Here is a 23,676-nt window from a genome sequence, read left to right on the forward strand (position 1 = left end):
GTACACGAAACAATGGGCTAAGAGTCGGTTGGTACAGTGAATCGATATCGGTGGTTATTGCATTTGTAGGGGCCCTTCGTACGTAACAGCAGTCCAGTACAGAAATCAAAACAACAGGAGGGCGTTATTTAAGTACGTTAGGGGAGATTTGTACGTTATCTAAACTTTAATAAGCAGAGAGTACGGGGCCCCAGGTAGGTTGGGTGGCGGCTTTGTTATAAGGCAAGAGCCCGGCATTCTATCTCGAACAGCAACCCGCCAGAAACCCCAAGCATGGATATATATCAAGCATCAGACGGTGGCCTATACAGGCTAGATGCCTATCTTGACTCCTACGATGAGTAAGCTCACCTCACCTCGCCATCTCCACCTTGGCTGAACATTAGGACCGCAGCATCGACGCTGTATACCAAGACGTATCTGCTGCGACAGGCATAGCCGATCACAATGTCTTACTCTTTCTGGAAGATGGCAGAGAGCTGAAGAGTGATGTCCTGTTCGACATCAAAAATCAGGCTGGACCCAGCTATAATACTGTTGCGTATCTTATCTAATCGGCAGCGAGAGAACCACCAGCTGACGTGTACTCTCCCAGGGTCCGCCGATTAAGGTGTATATGTATAACAGAGAGACTTTTTGGACAGATGTAGAGACATGGGCGGTGCAGATGCAAGAGGATGTGCAGCTGCCCCCTCCTTTGGACCGTACGTCTCTCACTGTCTATACTTGCCTTCCAGCGTCTGATCCACGCAACAGTGTCCAGCTTCAATGGGATTCAACACCCTTTTCTTGTAGCTCACGACCATCTGTCGCACCTGAAATCTCTATCCGATACCCAGTCTAAAGCACTGCAGATCGCTTATGCCAACTTGTCGCAGCACCTCCAACCGCTCGTGGACGAATTTCAGTCATTCGCCTCTAGAGTGGAGGCAAGCTTCAAAACAGAAGAAGAACTGATAAAGAGTTCAAAATTAGATATGGCCCTGTTACCAAAGCTTGTGATCAATCCAGCGCTTTTGAAGAAAAAGGATGACGAGGGAAAGGTCAGGACGATGGGTGACTATGTGAATGCGAAAAAGATGGAGCAAGTAAGGGAGAGTTGTCGAGTTCTACATGGTGAGATTCTCGTGATTTCGACTGACTGCATGACGCTAAATATCAGCCCCAGTGGAAAATGTCGATCGGTTTAATTCGCTTGCTGCTAGTTTGGATGGTCTTGTCTCGCAATCCGAAGCTGAAACGGCGGCATTTAACGACAGATCGGCCGAAATTGAAAATGAGTTCGCAGAGGGGCTAGCTAGACTAGAGGTGGCACTCGGACAACTATCACAGCTCTCGGGAAGTGGTACAGCCGATGTTCACCAAGGTGATTATAGCTTTTCAAGATAGTTGTAGTAATACATTGGAGGCTGAACAACCTATAGATTTCGTGGAACTCGATCAAGCCATGCGGGATGACCTTGTCGCGCTAACAGCAGTCAAGGTATATAATTGTCACATTTATCGTGGTATTGTGGCTTATTATCATGACAGAACGAGTTCACATTCGACATTCATCTCCATCTTCGCCAAGTTGCCCATTTCCAATCCCAGATTCACGAACTCATTGAACCCCTCCGCAAGTTCGACGCTGATCTTCTGGCCTCCAAGGATCGGTCAGCCTTCCCCCACCTCTACCGTTTACACCAAATCCCCTTTGCGTACGCCGCTGCCGTTTCGGAAGTCGTGCGACGTAGAGATTTTGGGCAGATGTTGACAGAATGGACCAAGAGGCTGAGAGGGACACTGAATACTTTTACGCAGGTGGAGGCGAAACGCAGAGAACAGGTAAACAAGGAGTCACTGTCTCAGCTGCCGTTCAGCGTGCCTGTGTTAAGTGAAACACAGGGGCCAAAAATAGAAGTAACATTAGTTACGGGTGTAGAAGGGTTAGGCAATAAGGCCTTCGGATATGAGGAAGTCGAGAGTGCGTACTAATTTGAGTATTTCCAAAGTTCCAGTAATCGCTGATAAAAGCAGAACTGGCATCGTGGCTAGAGCAAATGAGGAACGATCCTGAGGTCATCGCGAACATGGAAGAAGGGGATGCAGAGAGACTCCAGGCGATGCAAACTAGCATCGAAGGACTCATTATGAAGTTCGATACTACTGCCGATGAGCTTGACAGGATGGTGGAGCAAGGAGGTAAGCGTAGTTGTTTGTCGCTTGAAGACCCTATCACTACTCACCTTCGATTGTAGTGTTTCAACCTAAGAGTCAATCTCGTTCTGCAAGCAGCTCTCGCGCAATGCTGCACCTATCCTCTCAACTGCGTGCTGTAAATAAAGACAAGACTGTATACGAAAAGCGCCTTCAAGAGCTCGAAGAGTCACATCAAAATCATCTTAAGCAGTTAACTGAGCAGCATGAAAAGCGTGAACAGGCCCTCCAAATGCGGCAAGGCGAACTTCAAGAGGAACTCGCCCGTCTGCGCACTGATTTAAGCGACGAGATGTTGGCCAGGCAAGCGCTTTCGGCTGAGCTAGAAGAAAAGACCAGAGAGCAAGAGGATCAAAAGGACCAAATGGATATGTTGGCTGGATTACAAGCCGAACTCACACAAGAAAAGGATCGGGCGACGGATCTTGGAGTGAGGTTACAGGAAGCTCTAATGGATGTCGACGGCCTGAAGATTGCGGAGCAAACATTGATCACTCAATTGCAGGAGCTTCAGGAGGAACGTAAAAAGGCCTTGGAGGGTGAGAAGGAGGCGCAGGCGATGGTGAAGAATCTCGAATCACAATTGGCAGGCATAAAAGCTGAGCTGGAGGCAGTGACGGGTCAATTGACCCAAGCCCAAGAGGATAGAGAGGCGGCGCTCAGGAATCAATCAGCAGAAGCTGACAAGCTCATGCGTGATCGAATCGCGGAAGCTGATGGTGACCGGGCAGTTCTCGAACATCAGCACCTCACTCTCACTAGAGAGCTTGACAATCTCAAACTTGAAACGGAGAAAAAATTATCGGCTGCACAGAATACAGCTATTCGCCAAGTGGATGGGCTGAAGGCTGAGCTATCTCTCACGAAAGCACAAATGAGAGAATTGCAGCGCAAGGAATTGACGTTGACCGATGAGTTGGCAGTCGTTAGAGATACCATGAGAGTGTTAAGCCAAGAGAAGGGGCATGGGGCAGAACATGCACGGGAGGCTGTTAGCTTGGTAACAAGATACTATGAAGCGTGTCAGAGGCTGTTGCATGCGATCAACACCTCTACCACCATATCCGGCTCGGCAGCGCAGCCTCGGTCCCACTCTCCCCAGCCTCTCAACCAACCTCCATCCAAACCGCAAATCAGCCCTCCGTCGAACCAAGCTGCATCCACTTCGCTTTCGACATCAAGCAAAGACGAAATGCGCGAAAGCGTGAGCTTGGTCGCCGCTCAAGGTTTTGACCTTGTAGAATTCACTGAAGCTGTCACAAAGACGATCGGCTTAGTGAAAAAGTGGTCGAAAAGCTGCAGACAGTATAGGGATCAGGCGAGAAATAAGATTTCGTTCACGAATTTTGCAAAAGGAGATTTAGTGAGTATTATTATCAGGGCATGTGCTAAAATTGAAGAAATGGAGTATGCTGACTTAAGTCAGGCATTGTTTTTGCCCACAAGAAATACAGCTTCCAGATCTTGGGCGGCATTTAATAGTGAATGCTTGATGCTCCGTTTGAATTCCATAGCTGACAGTTGTAGTCTCGGCACCTCATAACTTCCTGAGAGTTGACGACATACTGCAGGAGCAACTCAAGAGCCGTGAATGGATTATTGCTCGAATCGTCAAGACCGACGAGGCTGTGGCTAGCGGCGGCGAGGTGAGTTTCCGCCTGGAAATTCGTTATTTTCCGTGGTCTGTTGATTTAACATTCGTCTCTTAGTCCCTAGAGACGAATCCCTTCGGCCTTGCTGATGGCCTTCGTTACTGTGTTCATACTGTGGAGGAATATAACATCGGCACTTCTCGCCCTTATCGCCGCAACGTGTCGTCAAGTTTCACCGACAGTCAGATTATACCTTCTTCTCGCCGCTCGCGATCGAGCGGGGGGGGGAATGCTTTCAAGAATGCGGGTATGACATCGATCAGAGATGGACCAGGGCAAGCTGAGATGCAGGGTGAATATTTTCCGCCGATGAGGGAGATGGGAGAAGATGTTTCGATATCAGAGACAACAGAGCAAAAGGTGGGAAGCGTAGGCGATGGCCAAAATAATAGCCAAGACCCTTCGTCAACAGCGGGCAGCCTTCAGCCTTCCTTAGAGTCATCCCCTGTCAAAGCTGTTCCCTCACTACCCTGGCCTTCTCTACCTTCTTCTAATGTCGGCCAAGAGGGCAGGATGCCTATTTCGTCCGATCATATTTCCAAAACCATAACACCGCCCCCTTCTGCCGTTACGTCCCAGATTCAGTCACTTGGTCGCATATCCAGCCGATCCCTAAAAGACAGCTCATCCACTCTTGGTCACCCGACATCTTCACCGTCGCGCGGAGAGTATCCATCGTCCTTGAATCCTGCGAACTTCACCGCAAGGCCGCCATCTGTGGCGTCGAGCAACTCATCTTATCCCAGGGGCATAGGACTTGGTCCGGGACCAGGCGGGAAGGCGACGCCTGCACCGGCAATGACTGTAACGACATCGCATGATAAAGGAGGTGAGGCCTTACTTGATGGCACACAATCCCCCTCTCGTATGACGAGCCCAGCCTCCGAAGCACCTTCATCTCCTGAAAAAGGAAAGAAGACTCATAATCCAAGAGCTAGTCCGTCGAACTTCAATGCCCTCGGTACGACTCCTGGAGACACGCCAGGCGGAAATCCTGCTATACTTTCGGGTTTGGCGACCCTGGGCAAAAGAAGAGAGTCAAAGTCAAGTATCCAGTCGGACGGGAAAGTCAGTGCGATCGATATTTTGAGGAAAATAGATAAAAGTTCAGGAAGTAATTTGAAAGACGGAGATATGTAGTTGGAGTACTATTGCGACTGGAACGTGAAAACGCAATGAGATACAAACAATCACTATATGACAAATTGCATATGTGTACGTGTTTGCTTGCCAGCATAGTTTTTGAATCCATGTCCCATCTGTTCACAACGATACTAGTCGTTATCTACAGAATCCCCTCTTTCTAGCTCTCTTCCTGGCTTAAACGTCTACGGCATCTAGAACATCTGTCCTTTCTTCCTCATCACTTCCAACATGATCCGGGCCATGGGAAAGCGGCAAGAGGTTCCCTTCATCATCCTCATAATGCACACCTATAACATCTTCTTCCTCTACCCACTCGGGATCGTCATAAATGATCCTTTCGTCATCTGGTAGCATGTCCTCCCTATCCACTTCAATGTAGCCTTCTAATCCGGGTGGCCTGGAGGGCGCGGTTCTAACAAACTCCACCTTATCTTCTTCTACCTTATCGGGCCGAGTAGGGTCTGCAGAAGTCTTGAAGAAATCAGGATTAATGTTATCTTCCTCATACGCTGCTTTCAATTCATCAAGTGTTGAACCGAAGAGAATGGCGAGTAAAAGTTGAAGAATATACTGTCAATTGATACCGTCAATGAGTGTTCTCAGTGTGTGCAAAAGCAGGTAGGGCTCACAAAAGCATCGTTGCCGGCATTACCGACAAAAGTTGGTTTTCTACGTTCATCACTATTGCCGAACACAACCAGCGCAGCGTGTTGAAGACTCTTCTTCGAGCGTCCTGCGATGACTAGAGGATGAGGATTGGACGGAGAAGGCGGCAGGTAGGAAGATTCTACCCCCTCAATAGCACCAAAGAGAGTTGCGGTGTTCTAATACAGGCATGGTTATTAGAAACGAACGATACAAAGGCAGAATATTAACTATGATACGTACAACCATGTAGACTGCGTTGGAGGCATTGGGATCCTCATCAGGTAAAATCTCCTGGGTATCCGGATGGAGATCAGGATCGGCGGTAGTAATGTCTAAGCCTACATCACAAAAATCATGTTCTTCACCTTTGGGAGTATGTGTGACTATGACTGTGTAATATCAGCTATGTGGTACCTTATATTGACCACCGAAAAAACAGAAAGCATACAGATGGGCCCCTTTCCACCCTTTTTCCAGATATCTTGAAGTTTTGCCTTGAGGGTCTGCTTCAACTCATTCTTGGGCACTGGAATCGAATCCCCATAACAATACTTGTCACGATAATCGGGGCGTGTCTCTCCGTTGTGCTTGTCCAGTATGTGGTCTTGCACACTTCGTTGCACGCACGTCAGATCCTGGTCACACATTCCTATAGGATACACTCACATGATATGGCCATAGTCTCTCATTTCTTCAAATTCAGGCTTCGTATGGAGCGCGTCAGGAGGGCCATACCATTTATCCTCCTGCCAGTAAATAGCTGACCATCCAACTTCAAGTACTACTTTGGGATCTTTCTCCCACCTTGTCACGCTCAGAGCCACAAAAACAGTTCGCCCAAGGTGTGAAGGCTTTTCCAATTTGTTTACCTTCTTTTCTTCTTCTTCCAATACGCCGTCCGCGTCCTCCCCTTGCTGGGGTTCATTTTCCTCGGAATCGAAATATTTCCATCCGCCATACATAGCAATGATAAGCGCTCGTTGACAAGCATTGTGGTACCGGGCAGAGACCTTATCGTGATCTTGTCGTTCGTCTTCGTCTACAAAGTTGGCAGAAGAATCATTGGCTTCGCCGTCCATGAACTCGGCAGCTTTGTCTAATGCCTCTTCCATCAAATCTCGCTCTCGTTCAGCCCTTTGCTCCCGCTCAATTGCCTCGCGCTCCATCTCTTCGCGGTGTTTCCTCACTCTCTCCTCTTGTTCTCTCCAATCTGCCTCGTCCTGCCTTCTTTTCTCCTCTTGCTCTTTCTGAGCTCGGAGTTTCACTGTCATTTTTCCCTCGTCCTTTTCATCCTGTATCTGCATGCCCTTCTCCTTCTCTTTCTCCTGGTCGGGATTGGCATTCGGATCAGGAACGGGCAAACTGAGAATGGCGTCAAAGCGTTTGGGGTCAAAAACCGGGAGCGGCATGCCGTTTCGCTCATGCCTTTCAGCAAGTTTGGAATCCTTCTCAAGCTGCTTGTTGATTTTCCCGAGGTGAAAGTGACTTTGGACATAAATTTCTTCCTTTGAACGGTCGTGGCATCAGTACTTTGCAGATTGCAAGTAGAGTAAGGCATACAATTTTGATGAACAACCCAGCAGGCAAAACCATGTCCGGAATCGGTACCCAGTCATCCTTCCCATCTTCGTAACTGGGTTCACCCATTTCTTCAAGCTCAGTCAGCGATTCTTGACTTCCATCGGCTATAAGTTCCGCGCGTCGTTGATAATATTCAACCCAGGAAGGAGTACTTAGACGCATGGCGTTGATATAATATTGAATGTATTCGACTTGTTTGAGACTGAATAGAAGTCGGGGGCGGTTGGTCTTATCGTAACCTACAATTCTTGAATCAGTCAAGAGGCCTGTGCGCCTGTGAGAGATGGGTCCTCACCGAGGTATAACGTAATGCCTTCTTTACATGGATGCAGAGGGTGTCCAGGATCATAGAGGGCGGTGTTGGAAAAAATGGATTTGATGGCACCAGCCTACATTAAAATGAATAAAAAGTATGCGAATTCAATCAAACGAACAAATTTACCTGCCAAGGGTTCAGACTGTTGGGCCACTGATACATGACATCCATTTGCCTCATGTAAGCGTCTTTGACAAGCGACAGACCCTCTTTGGACTCGACTCTCATGGTGGTATCGGGAAAAACCTTGTCTCCCGGATTGTTATCCTCCATCTTGCTTACTTGCCACTGATGCGATAAGGAGTGCGAATTTTATTTTGTTTCGCAAAGGACATGATTGATCGAAATGTATAAGAAGACAAGTCAATCTTGATCGTGTACATAATTTACGTAATACATTCACCGCGACTCTCTTAGATCAGTGACGTAAGAAGGGATCAACAAGAACGGATGATGAACGTGGTTAAGATAAGACGGACGTGACATGCCTTGACATTAACATATTCCTCTTTGTATCGATATATTCAACAAATATATAAGATTGAACACTATAACACTGTGTGATGTACCAGGACGTTGTGCCGAGTAAGCTCCTTTCCAAAGCCGTTAAACAGGGGAAATTAGTGGCAACTGACTGTCAGCTATCTTTGTCGCCGCCGATCCTAGTCGAAACATTACTTCGGACTGTCTTTAATGTGAGCGCATCCTTTCAATCAACATCTGTGGATTGAAGATTAGCGTCAGCTGATACCGCCTCAGTCCATCTTCGAAGTCATTCTGTTATGTGTTGCGGGTTATGTACTTGCCCGCGCTGGGGTGACGGATAAAGCGACCCAGAGAAAGCTGAATGTCATCAACGTCTCCCTGTTCACCCCAGCTTTGCTGTTCTCAAAGGTGAGCCCCCACAAATTTGGGAGACGACTGTCGCAATGTTAGTTGATGGCTTACGCTTGGCTAGGTGGCTTACTCTCTTACACCTGCAAAGCTGAAAGAACTATGGATCATCCCTCTTGGGTATGTGAAGCGCCATTTCTCTACAGGATCCTCTGTCCGCATTGTTCTAACTTATTCACCTGTCAAAACTGCTAGTTTTATCCTCATCACTGGTCTTTCGGCCTTAGTAGCGTGGTTCCTTGCCAAGGTGTTCAGGCTTTCCAAATCGCAGACGTACGTGGGGCACAGAGCTTTATTATGCACGTTCTTGGCAATAGGTGAAGCTGATGCTGATGAGGTTCCCTTAGGGCTTTTGCCATTTGTGCCTCGATGTTTCAAAATAGCAATTCTTTGCCAATCGCCTTGATCCAGGTCCGTATCCACATCCACGATAATACTTCGTCATTAAGTTGACTCTATTTAGGCTTTGGTGACTACAGTCCCCGGCCTCAAATGGGGATTCGACGACTCCAAAGATCAAATGCTGGGTCGAGCCCTCACCTATCTTGTCCTCTACTCCACCCTCGGTATGATGCTACGATGGTCATGGGGCGTTAAGCTTCTCTCTAATGCCGACGATGAAGTGGACCAGACTCAGCATAATCACGGCTTAGTTCATGACACGGGGCTTGTACAGTCACCTGGACACATTGAAGAGAATGGACATGAGAGCAGGTCGCCTTTCTTTTCTTCTGAGGACAACCAAACTTGGCGGGGACGTGGCGCATTAATCGGTGTAACACCGACTATGATTCGTGATGCTTCCTCTTCTCCAACTACTCCCTTCGGAGCTCCTGGGCCGGTACACTCTTTTTCGCCCCGAAGGCAGTCAACTACCGGAACCAGCACGCGAAGTCATTCGATCATGAGTGCTACGAAGAGGTCGAGGACTCTAAGCAGGACTGAGAGTGGTCGAGAGTTTTGGGGACTACCTGAAGCCCCCAGAAATCACAGGATCGAGCTGATCGAGGAAGATAGCAGTGATGAGGAGGACGAGGAATGGGTATGTCCAAGCCTCCATACGCTTAGGGGGGGGGGGCAACTGACAATGTGATAGGGGAATTACGCACAACCTGGTCTTCGCCTTCGCCTCGATCCTCCTTCCACAAAGCTTCAAGCTTGTTGGCGTGGACTGCAAAAGAAAGCAACGTCTGTCGGCAAGAGCTTGAATGCGTTCATGACTGTCCCCATGTATGCTGCGCTGTTGTCAATCTTCATTGCGATGGTACAGCCTTTGCAGCGGGAAATGGCCAAATTTAAACCTCTAGAACAAGCGATCAAGGGTGCTGGACAATGTTCAAGTAAGCACCATCACTACTTTTTTCTTCATTCACCTCTCATGATCTGATTGTCATGTATACAGTTCCCGTCACTTTAGTGGTCCTAGGCGCTTTCTTCTACACCCCTCCTTCTACCCATCCTCCTTCCTCCGGTCCTCACCTTGGCGAAACTCCAACCCGACCATCCAACTTCTTCGAGCGCAAGTTTCGTGCCATCGCTGGCTTGCGTCCCTCCGATCAGAAGGCTTATCCCCGAGAAAATCGAACTGTTTTCGTCGCTGTGATCAGTCGAATGATTCTTGTGCCAATGCTAATGATGCCGCTTTTGGCGTTGATGGCCAAGTATGACTTCTTTGAAACTGCTGCAGACCCAGTTTTTGTGCTCTGTACAGTGCTATTGGTTTCTTCCGTGAGTTTTGATTTTCAGATCTCATACTTTGTTTCCGGGTTACGTTCAGATGATTGCGAGCGTATGATTTTGCTGACAATTAGATTGACGGTGCAGCCTCCGGCTCTGACGTTGGCACAAATCACTCAAGCAGCATCTGGTGATGCGTTCGAAAGGTTGATATCCAAGACAATCAGTTGGTCGTATGCTGTTCTCACACCGCCGTAAGTTCTTGATGCCCTTCATACATGTTCCACAGAAATGGCCATTTGGACCTTTTATTGATACCGGACCGGTCGCAGCTTGACTCTCATCTATGTTGTTATCGGCTTGGTTTTCGGGAGATTGTAAGCAGAGTTTAGATAAAATTGAAAATAAGCATAATCAAAGGAGCTGTATGAAGCGCAAGCTGCAAATTATAGGCATGGAATGAAACTTGATAAAGACCGTTCCGAGCATTTCCATCAGTGCTCGTGTAGTACTGCATGTACTAGCAGTCAGCATGTATTACCACTTTCGCCTACTTCTTGTGCCAGTGCCTGTGCTTGTATCGGTCGCGTCTTTTATTATTGGCGCAGGTGCGAACTGAGACGCAGATTACGATTTGGATCTTGTCTTTTGCGAAACTTGGAGAGCACGTGGGAGTTCATTCTAATAACTAAAAACTTTTTCAAGCTAGGAATTTTTATTAAGTGAGCGAAGTAACACGGCAGACGCGACTACTTTCCTTGCTATATAATTGGGCAGTAGGGTTGGTTAATTCTTTTTGGTTACTAAGATATTTCAGGGTCTGCTCATATAGACCGCCGCCGGTTGGCAGTCAGCAGAGAGTCGACGGTGCTGCATCGGTGATACGAAGGACCTGCTCGCTACAATATGGATAATGGAGCAAAATGCATGTAGATACGGTGTCTTGTCCACATCACGCCTTTGCCTATTATTAAGTCTTCGTTCGTCCGGTTGTCACAAAAAACGACTCTCATCATCATCTTTCGTTGTTGTGAACCCTAATAAACACGTCACGCCTCACCTAACAGCCAGGCAGCAGTCAGCGGCGGACCACAAAAAAAATATCAGCACGCGTATAACGAAAGGGTCTGCAGGCGAGCGGTGATATTTTGCTGCGTGCGCGCGGGCTTCTCGTAGCAACTTGGCGCGGCCCTCATCACTTTCCATTCAAACCTGTTATCGCCAGCCATACTTCCGGGACTCTTACATTTTTACTCAAGATCCACGAGGAGGAGTATCTGCTGGTGTACGCGACTGCTTGTGCCACGTGAGGTGAGTAGTTGTTGTTTCCGCATATATGTGGAATGGAGGATTGTGGCTGGAGTGTTTGGATGTGGCCCCCGTTCCTGGAAGGCAGGCGTTCCATGGCCGGGTTCTGCTTGGGCCTGGACGGGTGATGTGTGCAGTGTCCGTCCGTTACTCGCTCCAGCAGCGGCGACATTATTCTCTCTTCCATCTTCTGTCTTTCTTCCTACCTCTTCTCTTCTATCGCCCATACATACACAGCTAACCATTCCTCCGCCCGCCTCTTTTACAACCGCCAACCGCTTCTAACAGCGACAACACTCTTTACACCAACCACCTCCATACATCCTTTCTCTTTTTCGCCCTCTTCTTTTCATAAACATCTCCTGTACACGGATCCCTCCAACACAGGATTCCACGCGTTACAGTCCCAAAATCAACATCGAAACATACTTCACAGCAGTAGAGCAAGTCCGTACCCGCTGGCCGGTTTTTCCCTTGCTCTGCATTCCACCACGCCTCAACCAAATTCAACCGAAACCTGTTGACGTTCTGTCATCGACACACGTCATTTTTTCCTCCACACACGTTGTCCCGATATCCCCCACTACACATGCTCATCTTGTCAAGGCTCTAGCTCCATCTTTATCGCGCACCAATAGGCAGAATACGGACACGGTGATATTACCGGCAACGAGAGCCAGGGGCTCAATTTCAATGCGTCACCGTCGACAGCGATATACACCGCCTTCATTGGCGCTCGTCCCGATACTTGTAATACTTATCCTTGCAGTGGTTGCAGAGGTTGGCGAGGCTTTGGAACATGGAAGAGGAGGAACAGGGGTAGAGAGGAGGGTGCATAACCAGACTAGGAGAAGGGCAATGGAGGGGAAGAAGAGACAGTTTAATCTTATCAGCGAGCTTGAATGTGAGTCACGAGTGTAGTCGGAAGGTAATTCATGTACAATCCTGACAAACTCAGCAGCTTTGGGCTCTAGTGTCCCGAGTAATCTGTTCGACCTCTTAGCACCAACTACTTCCACAGAGTCGTCGACGAGTCAGCTTGTTTCATCCGCGGATAGCACATCGTCTGTTCAATCTTCGACACAGCCTGTGGCAACGTCTGTTCTCGAATCCTCTACGAATCTCATCCAATCTATCGCATCTTCAGTTCCTTCCTTCGAAACATCGTCAATTACTGGAGCGCTAGCCGCCTCTGCGATCGAGTCTCATTCAGCTACCTTGACATCTTCTTCCCGCGAATCTTCCTCTGCTTCGCAATCCAAAGTTGACGTTGAAAGCACATCTTCAATCGTATATGCCGTCACGTCAGATCAAGGAACGTCCACATCATACAGCTCAGAAGCGGCTTCCTCTTATTCCCCAATAGCAAGCTCCAGTTCGACTGCCGCTTCATCTATATCATCTCTTGAATACAGTTCTGAGACTTTTACTCCCGCTCCTAGTGTCGCTTCTATCCTTACATCTTCGGCCATTGAGCTAAGTACCAAATCACCAACGCCAGTCCTTATAAGCCAGCAATCTTCAACTTCGCCTTCTCAAACAGTTCTTGCTACTCCTGAGGCTATTGTCGAGTCCATAACCAGTAAGTCTCAATTCAGATCAAGATCTTTTCAAGTTTCAAAGTTTTTGCCCGTTTCAAGTTCAATTTTATCTTTTTCTCAAATTTTCTTTCGCTTTTCAATTCTATTTGATGGTTGGAGATGGCCGTGCGTATTTGCGCATGCTGTGACCGTGAATGGAACTATGGCAGCGCAATGGGACCCAGTCCCGACTGTAGTTTGGTCAACAAAATCAAAAGGTAAAAGATGGTACAGAGAAATGAAAAGGCAAGAATCCGGTCAAACAGGAGAGGGAGATGTGAACAGCGGAGCGGTAACGGAAACGGACATTCAGACAGAGGCGGAGGACCTTGGGAACACCGCCGCCAACACTGTCGGGCAAGTAGGGGTGACAGCGGATCAGGACTGGGGCATAACGAGTGCTGCAGCTGCAGAGGTGACAAGCGCACTTGTAGAGGTCACCAGTGTCTCTGTAGGGCAACAAATTACTAGTATTGCTCCAGAGTCGACCACTGCAGTGATAATAGTCACAAGCGCTCAGACGGATAGTCAACCCATCACCATTGCCCAGACAGGTGTACAAGCGTCATCGCTAGACGAAGACGTTTGGTCATTTTCATCGGACGCCGTCGTTACTCTAGCTGCACCATCCGCCGTCACCGCGGACAGTTCGGCTTTCTCAGCCACCTCTGCTGCGGCACAGGAAGTCGGCATTTCTATTGTAGTAACCGCTGTCAGCTCTCAACCAGGTGAAACAATACTTTCGGACTACGGCGTAGCGACCTCGACCACAATTGATGATATTGGCGTAATGTCTCTTTCTCTTGAGGTCGTTAGTTCCTCAAGTTCTGAGCCACTAGTCAGTACACAATCAGGAGGGGGAATTTCTGTAGTGATGGAGACGGCGTCGATTACGACTTCGGCGGTGGAAACAGAAGGGTGGATATTGTCAGAAGCGGCAGGCTGGCCATCGTCGGAGTCGCTTACAGTGGCAGGGGGGGTGACCTCAGACCTGACGGAGAATTCTTTGCCAAGCGTTGCCACCTCATCAGCCGCGAGCTATACGTCTTTTCAAAGCTTGTCGGAGGACCTTTCTTCCGTATCCCTCGGAGAAACGAGTGTTGTCCCTACGTCCGCCTCTGTAAACATTTTCTCCAATACCATCTCAAACACGCTGTCCGACATAATTTCCTCCACCAGCGATGCGAGGAACGATACCGCGTTGCCTCTCATGTCATCGTCTATGAGCGCCGCCAATCCAGAAGGCACGTTCACTACGCCTCTGTCGACTACGATACTGCCAACTGGCTCTTCTTCGGTTGATGGCCCGAGCGAGAGCAGCGACTATTCGTCTGCTATGGGCTCGTCAATCGACTTTAGTGTCTCTTCGACATCCAATACATTATTCTTGAGCCAGTCGAGATTTTCAACCTACTCAGGGCTTCCCACTGCTTCCCCTATCGTCTCAATGGTTATGGGGAGTGATGGGGTGTCGGGATCCATGGTGGTTATCTCACCCAGTAGTGGCTTATCGCCAACAACTGTGTTGTCTTCCGCTGGCGATCTACCAAGTTCAGCTACTTTACCACTTACTGTTTCAGCGATGACAACGAAAGATGGTGTATCTTTGTCGGCGACAGTAACGGTTATTGAAAGCTCATCGGCATCCTTTTTGGAGGCTTTCACTGTGAGCGACGGGTTGTCGGAGTCGTCAGGTTTGTCCGCGGAAAGTTACAGCTTGTTTCGGTCATCTGCGACGGATACTACGAGTAATGAAGGATTCATCTCCTCAGGAAATGGTTTTGCGACAAAGAGCAACGGAATCACAGGTTCAAGCTGGGTTGAAGGGGCAAATTTAACGACAACGTTTGGGGGAATCCCAGCCTCGGTGTCTTTACCTATGACAACAGAAACGGGAGACCTTTCTGCAATGTCTGAAATAATCTCAACTTTTTCTTCTGCATTCGAGGGGTCGACTACAGATGCCACGGAAGGAGACATTCTTTCATCCTTGACGCAATATCGTCAATTTGTTGCTTCTTCAACTTCTTCCCCAACTTCAGTTACTTCGTTTTTGCCTTCTTCACTTTCTAGTGTTTTTTTATCAAGCTCAAACACATCCGTGGTACAAAAAACTGACATGCAAGATTCTTTCCTAGGTTCCCAATCCGAAGTTTCAACTGCAGCAACTCAGACAGCGGCTGTCTATGTCAGTCAGAGTGGAAGTCCCAGCCTCAGTGGGAGTGACGTGCCTCTTACAACTTCTGAAGGTAAGGGAGACGAATCCATTTGACGTCATGTACTGCATGCTTATGCGTCTCTAGCTGTTGCTTCTAGCGAAGTTACTCCATCCAATTCTGCTCCAAGCGACGGCGCCACCACATCCCTTGCTGCCTCCGCATTCGGCACTGTCGAACCATCTTCCGTCACTTCCAGTCTTGGTGAAGCTGTTCCCTCTCTTCTAGACATCTCTACCAGCATTTCAGAGGCGGCCATTACTACTGCTGCATCTTCTTCTGCTCCTTTCAATCCCTTATCGACTCCTATCTTCGAAACCGCTTCAGAGGCGCCTGACGTTGTTCCTTCATCTACCAGTGTTTCAGAGGTGCCTGACGTTATTCCTTCATCTACCAGTGTTTCAGAGGCGGCCATTACTAGTGCTGCATCCTCTTCTGCTCCTTTCGATCCCTTATCGACTTCTGTCTTCGAACCCGCCTCCGCCACTTCAGAGGCGTCTGACGTTGTTCCTTCATCTTCTGAAGTCTTTCCGGTTTCCGATGGCGCTTCAAGTTCCAACGTGTTTTCGACATCGAGCCCTTTCGAACCTTCTGTAACGGAATCTAGTTCGTATGTCGAGCCAAGCGACACTTCTTTCATGCCTGGGGCGCTTGTAGGTACCACCAGCTCACTTGAGCCTTCGTCTTCCATTTCGGTTGTGGTAGACGACACCACCTCACAAATCGTTAGCGAATCTTTTGCTCGCATGCCTATCCCAACAGAATCTTCTGGGTCTTCGCTACAAACAATCACTCAAACCACTGTTCCTACTACTGTTAGTGCGGTCGCTTATGCGGGCCCAAGCTCTTCAGTTATCGAGTCTAGCAATATTTTGTCCGATGATCCTGAACCTTCTTTATCCTCTTCGCAATCTGCTGTTTACACTGGGATAGTTTCTCAAACAGTGTCAAGTTCATTTAGCGGCGAAAAATCGATGAAACCAAGCAGTTCGGCTCAGATGTCGGTTTTAGACAGTGCCTCTGGGTCTGTTAATCAAGCAGCAACTTCTGCTTCGGATTACCCCCTCACTGCTGCGGCGCCTGTATCAGCTTCTTCAATTACAATGTCATCATCAAAGGCCGAGTCTTCCGAATCTGAGGCTAATATTTCTGGTATGGTCAACGTCACTGCTATTACGTCCGCACCTGCAGTTACTGGATCACAAGTCATGACATTTGATCCTGTTACGTCCTCATCTTCGCCATCTTCTTTCGACGAATGGTCTGAATCATCAACCAATGCTTATACTGCAACTTCTAGCATTAATGAAGGCTACACTCCTACTCAGACTTGGCTTATCGTCGCTTCTACTGCTTCATCTTCCTACCAGGCCACTAGCGCGTATACATCTCAGGTCGCTTCTCAGTCGGGTTCTGGATCCAGCAGCACTACCGCTTCGCCATCGATTGCAAGCATACCGAGTAGTATGCCCACGTTGATTGTTCCTGGAAACTCGGTAGCCAATAACGCAAACGCGGGGACGGGAGGTGACGACGATCCAATTAAGGGTGATACATTGATTGCGATCTTACTGGCGGAGGAGCAATACCCCTGGTGGTTTGTTGTGAGTACAATGCATGTGGAAGTGGATTTCGCTGACTTTAGTAGGTCGCGTCTTCTGATGCAACCAGCCAGCTGTTCAACACTTTCCCTACCCTCATTAGCAATGCCTTGGAGGTTGACTGTAAGTTCCTTATCGTAAGTATAGGATCTAACTGACCTTTTTGCGATATAGCTTCCGAAATATCCACGTATGGTCTTCAGGTGTACCAACCCGCGTCTTGGGACGGCGATGAGACTTCCCTCTTGACCCAGTACATGGCCTACATCCCGAGCGAATATTTTGACACCCTCAATGCGTACATTCAAACCGCTTCATCGCCTCTGTACAACCAGTCCGGCATTGAGGGTCAGCTTGCCGCCCAGATCAACACCGCTTTCCCCCTGGCTGCTGCATCTGACACTGCACCATCATCTTCGTCAACCTCTGATGGCTCATCATCGAGCAAGAAGAAGCGCAACATCATAATCGGCGTTTGTGTTGGAGTAGGCGGCGCCCTTTGGATAGCCTTAGTCTGGTGGGTATACAAACGCACCAAACGATCCAATGACAAGGCTGTCCACAAGCGGCTGTCGGAGCACATGTCAATGTTCCCGGACCATCGTTTCATGTCTCAAGTTTACCAAGGTGGCGTCACTACGAACAATGGATGGGTCAACGACCGTCGTGTGTCGCGCGCGCCATCCATCGCTGCTAGTGAAATTGATGATCGCCCTTCATCCTTTTATGCTTCTCCTTTTGAGAATGATCGTTCTATGCGCGACCAGCGACGTGGATACAATGACGATGCGAATCGTGTATCTCATGGTTCCAATTCTGGCTCATCTACTGAGTCTCCCCTTAGTTACGGCGGCCACTCCGTTTTCGGCGGTAATTGGTCTCAGAATCCCAACTCGTACTCTCAGAATCATGATGGTTATCAATCGCCCACGAGGTCGAGAATGTCTCAAAACCCATTCGAGGACATGGTGACGAGATCATATCTAGGTACGGCAGGAATGAAGGCGGCAATGCCCAAGAGAAGGAGCGCATTGGGTAAGCCTGTAAATAAGGCTCTTATCTCTCAGCCAAAACTACAAGGCAATTCATTAGAGTTTAGGGATTATGGCTCTCACGCATAAGACGTGAGACCCGACGAGCCTTTTATCTTTCTTTCGTCGTTTGCAACTGATGGGCGCTTGAAGTGCTTGACAGTGTGGATGATTTGATTTAATGACCCTTCCCCAGCCTTCTATTACTACCGATAAATGGACATACCCCTTTGATTCTTTTATCCTCCGAAGCTTTTTCTCTTCTGTTTTGCGTCCTTTGGCGTATTCTTACTCGATAGGAAACCGCCTACGATGGCTACACAGCGTTTAATCTTTTTTGACTTCCTTCGTATACCAAGCTGGCTTCAATGGCTCGGCATTTCAGGCTATTTTGTGTTTGTCTAGTTTGTTTAATCTTCTTTCTATCCACGAGCTTATACTTTATTACGATCTCCATTGGGTTGATTGATGCGACTTTTTTTGCTCATGTGGCGATAATAATATTTCAGGTGTCATTTCCATTGTAATGCTCAACGATGATATCAACAATTGCTGAAACTTTGTCAGTTATTGAAAATGGACGCGAATCCATCAAGGCTAGCTGTGTAAAAACTGTTATGCACAAGTGAGATTAGCTAGTAGCTCACTGCATATCGTTAAAAACAAATATCTTTCAACTACTTGTCCTTGTACAGTAAATTCCCGTAGTTATTTACTCGCTTCATTATTACATTTCCTTCTCTCCTGGTATTGAGTCCTTTCATTACATGTCCGCCTTTCATGGTAGGTCATTATCAATCATTACAGAGTGCTTCAACAACCATAAACTTCCCCCTTACTTCACGCCCGTTAACTCCATTCTCGCTGACTCACATTGATCTTCAAGATATTAATAGGTCTCCATGACGCCCATAGCGACCATCCTCATATCCTTACTTTAACAGCTCTCGTCCCAGCTTCAATATCTTAAGCATGCAAATCATAAACTCCTGCGGCGTTCGCTCCCATAACTCCCGTCATCTCTTCCACCCCTTCGCCAAGCTCTGCCACACACTTTCGTAGTACAGCGTACCACTCCCCATTACTTATAGGCTGTTCGAGTTCGCCGATGGTGTGCGTATGACTGACATGTTCGAGGTCTGAGAGGGGTAGGGCTGGAGAGGAGCCAAAAATGAGACGATGGGTGCCAAATGTTTCTATGGCATGGGATACTATGCAAGATGGAATTGAGTCGGTGGGTAAGGCAAAGAAATGTAAACGAGAACGGCGTACCATACATCCTCAAGACCCGTTCAAGCTCTTTCCTATCGGTCCACCATTTCCCATCTGGCCCCAACTCAAATACCTCGGCTACAGGCGGGAGAGCCTTGAGAAAGACATTAGCATGGAGAGATAGAGAGGCTAGGCGAGCCAGATAAAGGTTGTACGATTCTGAACGGATGAGGGCGGAGGACGGCTTGGTAAGAGGTGGGACAAGTAGACCGGCTAGTTGGTCGATCGATAAATTAGTCAGGATTGTAGAATAAGTACTATCCTCTCAGTTTCGGACTCACAGATCACAATTTTCCCTGGCTTCGGTTTACGTTCCTCGCCATGTCCCCAGCACCCTTCGAGAGCGATAACAGCCTCGTCGAGCAGATCCCAATCCTTCTCCGCCAAGGGCATCGTGGAAGGTACAATGATGTCGACGGCGCCTTTGGCAATGTTGGTCACTGATGGAGGGGTGGCAAGAGTGAGGTTGAGGACGGTAGGGTGGATAGCGAAGGGTTTCACGCCGCTGTGTTTGGTGTGAATTCGGCATGGCCGAGTGGGAGAAGATGGAGGCACAGAAGGGGTTTAGAGTTAGCGGTGTGGTAACAGCCATATGTATCATGTTACCGTATCCCCTTCATGCGACGCCCAACACCCTTGCTCGGCGCTCGAATGAGCTGGGCATTTGGCATCAACATGGCGCCTCTGACGGAGCACGGCAAGCAAATAATCTGAATAGATACCAAAGAAATACTTACAGGATAGCTTGTGCTGGCTCGGCGCTTATCTTCATCTTGACCTGAACGGCATTTCTCACCGGCGGCCTGGGATATACTTCTGCGAGGCCCTGGTATATAGGATCAGGAGTATGTTCGAAAGAGGTGACAAAGGAGTGAGAGTCGACGATGTAGTCGGGGTGTATGCGGGTGGGGGACGGGGGGAGAGGCGCGCTGCCTGTAGGGGCGTGAGCGTGCAGTGGACGGTGGACGATGTGGGAAAGATTGCGTGAAGACGTACCAGGGGCCAGGGGGCCTTGTCCTGTGAAAAGACTTCTGGGAAGGGGCGGGGGCCTCTTGGGGGGCATGTTGGGCGGGACGGGGAACGGGAGATGAGACGGAAAGAGGATAGAGATGGGGAATAGATGGGAAGTGGCCATATAATATAAGCCCAAGAACCCTGCATGACCCTGCACACTATCCTCTTTTACCATCTTGACTGTCATTTCTGACCCTTAACCCTTGATCCTTATAAGCTACAAGCTACAAGACGCCAAGCGACAGGTTACAATTCCATGCACATTATAGGGTACTTGTTACAGGAATACATGCAGCCACCCATGTACACTGTAGAACAACCTCGATCTCTGGAGAGAACGAATATCTGTACTATAAACAACTGCTAGGAACTAGAACAACTTGTTGTCGCGTTTGTGCCCCTGGATGGCATGTATTTGTACTGCATGTACCAATACACAGCCCGTGCTACTGGAAGATGCGGTGTAGATGCTAGATCCGCCTGTCGTATGTTTGTCTCGCCTCTTCTCTTCTCGTGCTAAAATAATGGGCTATGCTTTGTGCCTTGTCCTGCTTGATCGATAAGGCATAAAGTGCGATGTGTAAGTGTGCCGTGACTGTGGGGCTATGGACTGTGTATGGTGGATGCGGTTGATTATAGTTGACAACTGTAAATAATGCGGCAGACAACGCCATCCCTCCCTCGCTTCTTTTCTACCTCGACCTGATAGCTGCCTGTGATCTAACCTCCAATAATCGAGATTCCCACCTGCGTGCGCTATACAGGCTCGCAGCGCGCTAAAATTAGGCTTTTCACTCTCAATTGTCCATTTTCTGCCTCTCACGTCGAAAACGTGATCCATCCCATTGGCTGCTCTCTGCCTACCGGGTGTACTTCAATTATTGGCGGGGGCACCCCCTTTCCACCCTCTCTCACTAGATCATCCGTTCCATTTATTGGACTTGTTGGGCTCATGACCCTTCCTCCAGCACCAAAGCTGGAGCCGAGCACGCTGGCACCGGTACTGGTAGAGTCGGACATGGACGCTTCGGCATCAGAATCGAAGCTTGTCCAACTGCTATTTGTGGCCGTCGAGTCCTTGCGCGCACCTGCACATGCACCAGCGCGAGGATGAGCGTGCCGTGGCGGCGCTGGGGGTTTGCGTCGTCTAGTAGGCGTCGGAGGTGTTGCCTTCGCTCCAGTTTCGGTGTTTGTTGAACAAGTCGAGGCAACCGAAGCAGAAGAATGAGGCCGGGATTTGACATCTGTCAAAGAACTCGACACATCGTTCAGACTGGATTGTCTGACCGGATCGCGAGACGTATAGATGGACGTTCCCAGTTGCGATTTAGAAGGCGGTTGAGTTGAGGAAAGGGCACCGAGCGAGATAGTTGATGCAGAGTTGTGGTGAAGGGCTTTTTGCACGTTTTCAGCGCTGTAGATTTGTACATGCAATAGGCACAATATGTCAGCTGCGCTCCTGGTTCTGAAATCTTTCGATTCAAAAAAAAATTGAAAGAAACATAACATACCTTAGACTCCTCTCCAGCTTTCTCGGTTCTTCCAAACACCTCTCGACCAACCGCACAGTTGTCGGATCGATCTCCCGTATATGACTATTGGCAATTAAGGACCTCAAGACCAATTTAATCTGAGGGCGCTTGTAAGGGTCGGACCTGAGCTGAGTATGGTTGAGAAGGGGATAAAGAACTCGCAGATAGGTGTGGCGAAGCTGTGATATTCGTCAAAAGGATAAAAGGACATATCAGCCTCCCCGTCACGTTTGCAAGACAGTTTGGAATAGACCCACAGCCTCACATTCCTCCGGAAGATCCACAAGCTCCCTAATGAATACATCCAGCAACACCCTTAGATCATTGGTGAAAAAATACTCTTGTGTACCTGGGGTGGTGAACAGCAGGTACAAAATCTTGAGGATGAGCAGTTGCATGCACAAATCATCTGGTGTGTTTTCTGTTAATTACTTATTAGCTTTGTTCATATGCAGGGGCAATGCGGCACATAAAGTATCAATTATACAACAAAGAAGTAGACTTACCCGCACGGTTAAGCATGAAGATCATATTCTCGCCAAACGTCTTACTGCTCCCCAATCTCCTCATCAAGACAACCAGTACCCTATTATTTTTCTTTGCCTCCTCCTGGTGGTCATGGGTGTAACCTTCAGACTGTGTGGTGTTCCCAGATTTTGCTCGGTAGTGATGCCTTGTATGCCCACCGTCTCCGTCACCACTCGAGCTGGGTATTGACGAGATTCCCAAATGATTTCGATCACCCACTTTGTCGACACGAGCATGCACACGAGTGTGATGCTTTGATGGCAAAGTAGCCACCATGAACTGCTCGTTCAAGGCGACAATCAATCTGATGACCGCATAATTCAATCTCTCGTCCTGCTGATCCCATGTAGTCTCCACCAAGTCAAATAGGTGGTCGATGAATCGATCATCAAACTGAGCGAGCTCGGATGAAGTGAGCTTTTGAACGCGGGCAACTTCGTACATGAGACAAGTGGCTGGGAGACGAATGCGGGTTTCGATAGGAGGGAGACCAAGAACAAAGGTCTATATGAATTTTGGTCAGTTGTTCAAGTTTCATGAAGAAATAATGCTGAACATACCTCTTCTACGTCAAGGCCAACCACTTCGCCCAAAGTTGGCAGGAGTTTCTTCCACTTTCGGTGAGATCGAAACAAGCTTGGGTGCCGCTTCCCGTAATATAATATTATATGGTACAAAATATACAAATCGTGAGGATTCGTATTCTGTCCCATTATGATTAGCATTCATTACACCGCGAATCGATATGACATACCTCTTGAGCATCAGACATCATAATTCCTACCATCCGCTCGTCGTAATAAGAAAATAATTCGGAATCGAGAAGCATGGTAACCGCTTGTTGGATATCACTCTGGCTGGGAAGGTATTTGTCTGTTTTGAGTGTATCAATCGTTAGTATCTATCCAAAGTAGCTGTGATAGCCATTTATTATACGAGCGCGTAGTGCAGAGGTACACCAGCTAATAAGGAGGACTGAACCGGACAGGACCGAAGAGTCCTTTCGGATCTCTTCCCAAGTAATAGCAAAGATCTGAACAGTCGAAGAGCACAGGCCTGCCGGGGAGAATCAAACAAAACAAGGACAACACGAACCATGATATGCTGCACAGAAGTTGACAAACATCCTCATTGTATTATCCAGCTGATCTAAAGTGGGCGATTCCGGGATGGTCACTACCAGCTCGATCTCTACTCGCCAGTCAGATCAGCTACCTGTATCTCGCTCTGCCTCGATTTGACTCATTTCCGCAGTTGGGAAAAAATGATACTTGCCTCTCCAGAACTGTTCAGCATCGTGAACTTTGACATGGACGTGCATGCTTTCCTCTGTGAGGACGCCGATGCCAGTGTCAAGTCCTGATCGGGAGGTGGATGGCGAGTGCTTGTGGTGGTGGTGATGATGGTGATGGTGGCGATCCCTGGCCTTTGCCTGGGGGTCTCTATGTGGCATTACAGAGACTTTTTTGCTGTGACGAGAT

General features: G+C 48.3%; 6 protein-coding genes across 7 annotated transcripts; 3 read left to right on the forward strand and 3 right to left on the reverse strand.

Moving 5' to 3' along the window:
* Positions 1-273: 273 nt before the first annotated feature.
* CNBD0970 (hypothetical protein) lies at positions 274-2,816 on the forward strand (the record flags this gene model as incomplete). The annotated part of the gene is made up of 10 exons (XM_770955.1): positions 274-341; positions 395-536; positions 596-704; positions 757-1,116; positions 1,169-1,366; positions 1,425-1,483; positions 1,534-1,966; positions 2,020-2,184; positions 2,241-2,761; positions 2,814-2,816. 10 exons carry the CDS (start codon positions 274-276, stop codon positions 2,814-2,816), a joined length of 2,058 nt encoding a protein of 685 aa, XP_776048.1.
* A 2,355-nt stretch (positions 2,817-5,171) lies between these two features.
* Positions 5,172-7,815, reverse strand: CNBD0980 (hypothetical protein; the record flags this gene model as incomplete). Its single annotated transcript, XM_770956.1, has 8 exons — positions 5,172-5,567; positions 5,627-5,821; positions 5,886-6,034; positions 6,094-6,257; positions 6,312-7,150; positions 7,206-7,465; positions 7,522-7,615; positions 7,669-7,815. The coding sequence occupies 8 exons, from the start codon at positions 7,813-7,815 to the stop codon at positions 5,172-5,174; spliced, it is 2,244 nt and encodes a 747-aa protein (XP_776049.1).
* Positions 7,816-8,105: 290 nt separating this feature from the next.
* CNBD0990 (hypothetical protein) lies at positions 8,106-10,494 on the forward strand (the record flags this gene model as incomplete). Of its 2 annotated transcripts, XM_770958.1 has the most annotated exons (12): positions 8,106-8,127; positions 8,209-8,237; positions 8,302-8,436; positions 8,501-8,556; positions 8,632-8,709; positions 8,784-8,847; positions 8,900-9,002; positions 9,060-9,478; positions 9,533-9,776; positions 9,839-10,164; positions 10,261-10,367; positions 10,446-10,494. In XM_770958.1, 12 exons carry the CDS (start codon positions 8,106-8,108, stop codon positions 10,492-10,494), a joined length of 1,632 nt encoding a protein of 543 aa, XP_776051.1. The 2 variants fall into 2 exon arrangements, with proteins under 2 accessions (XP_776051.1, XP_776050.1); XM_770957.1 differs by having other exon boundaries at positions 8,900-9,478.
* Positions 10,495-12,114: 1,620 nt separating this feature from the next.
* On the forward strand, positions 12,115-17,939 carry CNBD1000 (hypothetical protein; the record flags this gene model as incomplete). The annotated part of the gene is made up of 5 exons (XM_770959.1): positions 12,115-12,325; positions 12,383-15,250; positions 15,305-16,821; positions 16,866-16,941; positions 16,993-17,939. 5 exons carry the CDS (start codon positions 12,115-12,117, stop codon positions 17,937-17,939), a joined length of 5,619 nt encoding a protein of 1,872 aa, XP_776052.1.
* An 876-nt stretch (positions 17,940-18,815) lies between these two features.
* CNBD1010 (hypothetical protein) lies at positions 18,816-20,322 on the reverse strand (the record flags this gene model as incomplete). Its single annotated transcript, XM_770960.1, has 5 exons — positions 18,816-19,060; positions 19,122-19,334; positions 19,403-19,626; positions 19,859-20,054; positions 20,118-20,322. The coding sequence occupies 5 exons, from the start codon at positions 20,320-20,322 to the stop codon at positions 18,816-18,818; spliced, it is 1,083 nt and encodes a 360-aa protein (XP_776053.1).
* A 632-nt stretch (positions 20,323-20,954) lies between these two features.
* CNBD1020 (hypothetical protein) lies at positions 20,955-23,648 on the reverse strand (the record flags this gene model as incomplete). The annotated part of the gene is made up of 8 exons (XM_770961.1): positions 20,955-21,549; positions 21,647-21,846; positions 21,925-22,088; positions 22,174-22,699; positions 22,756-22,899; positions 22,950-23,068; positions 23,291-23,386; positions 23,471-23,648. 8 exons carry the CDS (start codon positions 23,646-23,648, stop codon positions 20,955-20,957), a joined length of 2,022 nt encoding a protein of 673 aa, XP_776054.1.
* Between the last annotated feature and the right edge of the window lie 28 nt (positions 23,649-23,676).

This window comes from Cryptococcus neoformans, chromosome 4 (assembly GCF_000149385.1).
Source record: "Cryptococcus neoformans var. neoformans B-3501A chromosome 4, whole genome shotgun sequence".
Taxonomy (NCBI): domain Eukaryota; kingdom Fungi; phylum Basidiomycota; class Tremellomycetes; order Tremellales; family Cryptococcaceae; genus Cryptococcus; species Cryptococcus deneoformans.